The sequence below is a fragment of the Gadus chalcogrammus genome, chromosome 10 (assembly GCF_026213295.1).
Source record: "Gadus chalcogrammus isolate NIFS_2021 chromosome 10, NIFS_Gcha_1.0, whole genome shotgun sequence".
Lineage (NCBI taxonomy): Eukaryota > Metazoa > Chordata > Actinopteri > Gadiformes > Gadidae > Gadus > Gadus chalcogrammus.
The window spans coordinates 6,308,520-6,312,189 of NC_079421.1; the positions used below are offsets into that span (position 1 = coordinate 6,308,520).

The 3,670-nt window shown below is 43.3% G+C and overlaps 1 protein-coding gene across 1 annotated transcript in view; it reads left to right on the forward strand.

Annotated features, from left to right (window-relative positions):
* Nucleotides 1-1,174: 1,174 nt before the first annotated feature.
* The window catches only part of dpf2l (D4, zinc and double PHD fingers family 2, like), a 9,041-nt gene continuing 6,545 nt past the window's right edge, over nt 1,175-3,670 (forward strand). The window contains exons 1-3 of the mRNA XM_056601007.1: nt 1,175-1,264; nt 2,218-2,378; nt 3,493-3,600. Coding sequence (XP_056456982.1) covers nt 1,233-1,264; nt 2,218-2,378; nt 3,493-3,600 — 301 coding nt within the window. The 5' untranslated portion in view covers nt 1,175-1,232. The remainder of the gene's footprint in view (nt 1,265-2,217; nt 2,379-3,492; nt 3,601-3,670) is intronic.

Here is a 3,670-nt window from a genome sequence, read left to right on the forward strand (position 1 = left end):
GCCCCCTGGCGCCTTAGATGGTATTGCCTGACAAATGCAATATGCTGCTATAATGTGTGTGTGTGTGTGTGCTGTGGAGGCCCCTCCAGAAGTCACTATAGATTACTTTTTTAAGACCTGAACAAAACGTATGGTGTCTTGATGTCTGTTCCAGTCACAAGTATTTTTTTTCCATCCCATTAGCCAGTAAGCCAAATCAATGACACTATATTCATTACAATGAAAAACGTCTGCTTACTGTCATCATATTTATCAAGGATCTCTATGAGAACCGTTATCTTCGTGTTTCTTTGATGGTGAAACAACCATCACAACCAGTATAAAGCACTACGATTCGGATTTGTCACGGAACATCTCAAACACCAAATCCTGATTGCTTATCCTATAAATTAAGTTCTCTCTCGTGTATCTTTTAAATATCAATATCAAAGTATGATTATGTCTCTCAAGCAACAGCATTGTTGTTTTTTATTCATGTAAATGCAAATTTGACTTCTGATCGAAGTGCTGTGCTAAGGCAGTGTAAACCCGTGTTTGTGACAGCTCTTTACTTAACAAACTGGCCAACTCAAACCCTTTGGTTTCTGCGAGATAAAACATCCTGCTACTGCTAGCCTACAACATTCCTATCTTCCCATTTTGCACCATCATCAATCATTTCATCTTTTAAAGTATCCTGATTGTTATTTTTATTGGAAGCTTCATCACTTTCCATGCAAAGCCCCATGGGCATGGAATGCCAACCTAATGCTGAAATATGAATGAACACTGATGGAAATATGAATGAGCACTGATGGCCTAACATAACTGACAGGCCATCAGTTAACAAAAAGTCAGCTATAGCCCACAACATCACATCCAAACTAAATAATTTCTTGAAGATATCTTGGGACTCACATGCTTCTATTTCTCAATATGAATATTACACCGGCTACAAACAACCAATACGAAGGCTGGGTAGATTAGGCACATCAATTAGGCAATCAGGCTACATCATCCAACCATTTAAAGAAGAATAACTGGGTTTAATAATGAATAATTTAATTGTTTTACTATTCAAACGTTCTTACACATGTAGGTTATCTAACAGGACCAGTGCAGCAGGGCGCACAGCCATAAAGTGATTTTATATGTAAAGGCTGCTTTGTTCTGAGAGGTTTGAGAGTCGAATAGGATCAGAGCAGTAGTATGCGCGTGCGCAGTAGCGCGCCACACAACCGCAACAAGCAAAGATGGCGGCGGCCGTCGACAGTGTTGTGAAAGTGTAAGTATCTTAATTTACCGAAATATCACACAGCATGCCGTCCTTTTAACGACCGTATTATGAAACATTGGTTTCTAACGAACGAAGTTTTACGTGTTGGAAAAGAGAAGGATTTGTTTCACAGTCATCAGGGCGATAATGGCCCCTGGAGGATATAACGTGATGAACTAACGCTAGCCGGGGCCAGCCTCGCCATGAGACATGAAGTCTCTTCTGGGGGGACGGTGTGTGTATGATGAGCCTCGGTGGATGTGGGTTTGATCCATCACTAAGATCAAAGGGCCGGAGGTGGATCGGATGATTTAAGATGTGCGGCTATTAGCTTGGCGGGCGTTCAGTGGAGACGCGAGGCTCGTCAACAATCCCCTTTTGTTCGCTGCTGTCTGCATTGTGTGTGTGTGTGTGTGTGTGTGTGTGTGTGTGTGTGTGTGTGTGTGTGTGTGTGTGTGTGTGTGTGTGTGTGTGTGTGTGTGTGTGTGTGTGTGTGTGTGTGTGTGTGTGTTTGAGAGACTATCACAACCCTAAGCCTCATTTTGGTAGTGGTTGATGCAATAACGTCCGGATTTGGAGTCGAGAAAACGCAAGGATGGAATGCAATGGGAGTGTATTTTTGATGTCCTCATATTGAAATGTGATATCAGCCTGAAATGGCTGGACTTTAATAGTCATGAAGTTACTGATCTCTAACTGAGCATCATTTAAGTTGCCATATGCTACGTTCCACAGCTTAACCCAATCCGATTGTGTAACACACCTTTAACACAAAGGGTGAACATCTCATTTTAAAGCATGCTATACCAATTAATGTACTCATTAAAGGTTGTTTCTCACAACCCTTCCCACCCAAGGCCTACTTCATATATTTAAATGGTGCATGTACACGCATACACATACACCTGTAAACTCTTTAAGGTTGACCTTGTGTTATCCTCTTCTTCCTCCGTCTGCTCCAGGCTGGGGGAGCAGTATTATAAAGATGCGATGGAGCAGTGCCACAGCTACAACGCCCGGCTCTGTGCGGAGCGCAGCATCCTCATGCCGTTCCTGGACTCCCAGACCGGTGTGGCCCAGTCCAACTGCTACATCTGGATGGAGAAGAGGCACCGGAGTGCAGGTGAGGGTCTCCTCTGTCGCTCTGTATGGGATTGACTGGCTGATGCAGGATATTCAAGCTCTTATAAGGCAAGGCAAGGCAAGGCAACTTTATTTATATAGCACTTTTCATACACAAGGCAGACTCAAAGTGCTTCACATATAAACATTGTCGTACAATAAAATAAAATAATAGATAAGTAAAAGAAAAACATATGCAAAGAAATGGGTAAAATAGAAAAAAGGCATTTTAGTATTAAAAGTTAAGCCTTAATGGTCTAAGAAAAGTATATATATATATATATTTTTTTTTTAATACGATAGTTGTATCATCATCATAAACCATAATCTATCCCAAAGGTTAAACCAATTTCTGAAATTGGTCCAGTATTGCTGCTGCACTTGTTTCTTAACCTTTCGGTATATAATGGTGTGTTTGTTACCGGGTCCAACCAGGTCTTGCTCAATGAGAAGTTTTGCGAGAGTTAAGCTGTCGAAGGAAGAGAACAGTGCAAATGTTAATGAGATCTGGAGAGAGGAGAGTTTGTTGTGTTGGACTACAGATTGCGTAGCTTAGTGTTGTGTAAAAGATTTGGGTGAGCCAGAGTAGAGACTGCAATTACCAATAGGGAAATATCCTGAACCAACGAGATCTCAGAGCGAGACCTCTCCTATAATGAGACTTGGTTAGACACATAACAAACCGACTAGTTCAGCGAAACGTAAAGAAACAAGTCTTACTCCCTTCAGTAAGGATCCTTTCCGTAATGATATAATATAATGTGTGCCTGTCTGTGGCTAAGGCGAGCACATCTAGAGGACGTACATTAATTGGGCACTATTGCCCAGAAGGATTACATTGCAGCTCATTTTCGCGGATGCCGGCTGCAGCATTCTCGCTCAATGCTGGAACAATTAAAAAGTTTGCAGTCCGTATTAATCCCGTAGACCCCAAAACGATCGGGAACTATGGTCCAGGTCGAGGAAACCTGAAGTTTTCCTTTAACTCTTGTGTTCCGGTTTGTGTATGTAAAATGATAGCGGGCTAATATTATCTCAGACAAGCTTCGCTCTGTTGACCTAACAGGTTTTTGTTTCTGTGTGTGTCTCTCTCTGCCCCCCCCCCACCCCCCCAGGCCTCGCCCCGGGCCAGCTGTACACGTACCCTGCCCGCCGCTGGAGGAAGAAGCGCCGCGCCCACCCCCCTGAGGACCCCCGCTTGGCCTTCCCACCCCTCAAAGCAGGTAAGTTGAGCCGTCCACGAGGGGCTGGGTGATGTCGTCCTTCTCTACACTGGTTTGGGCCTTTGAACTT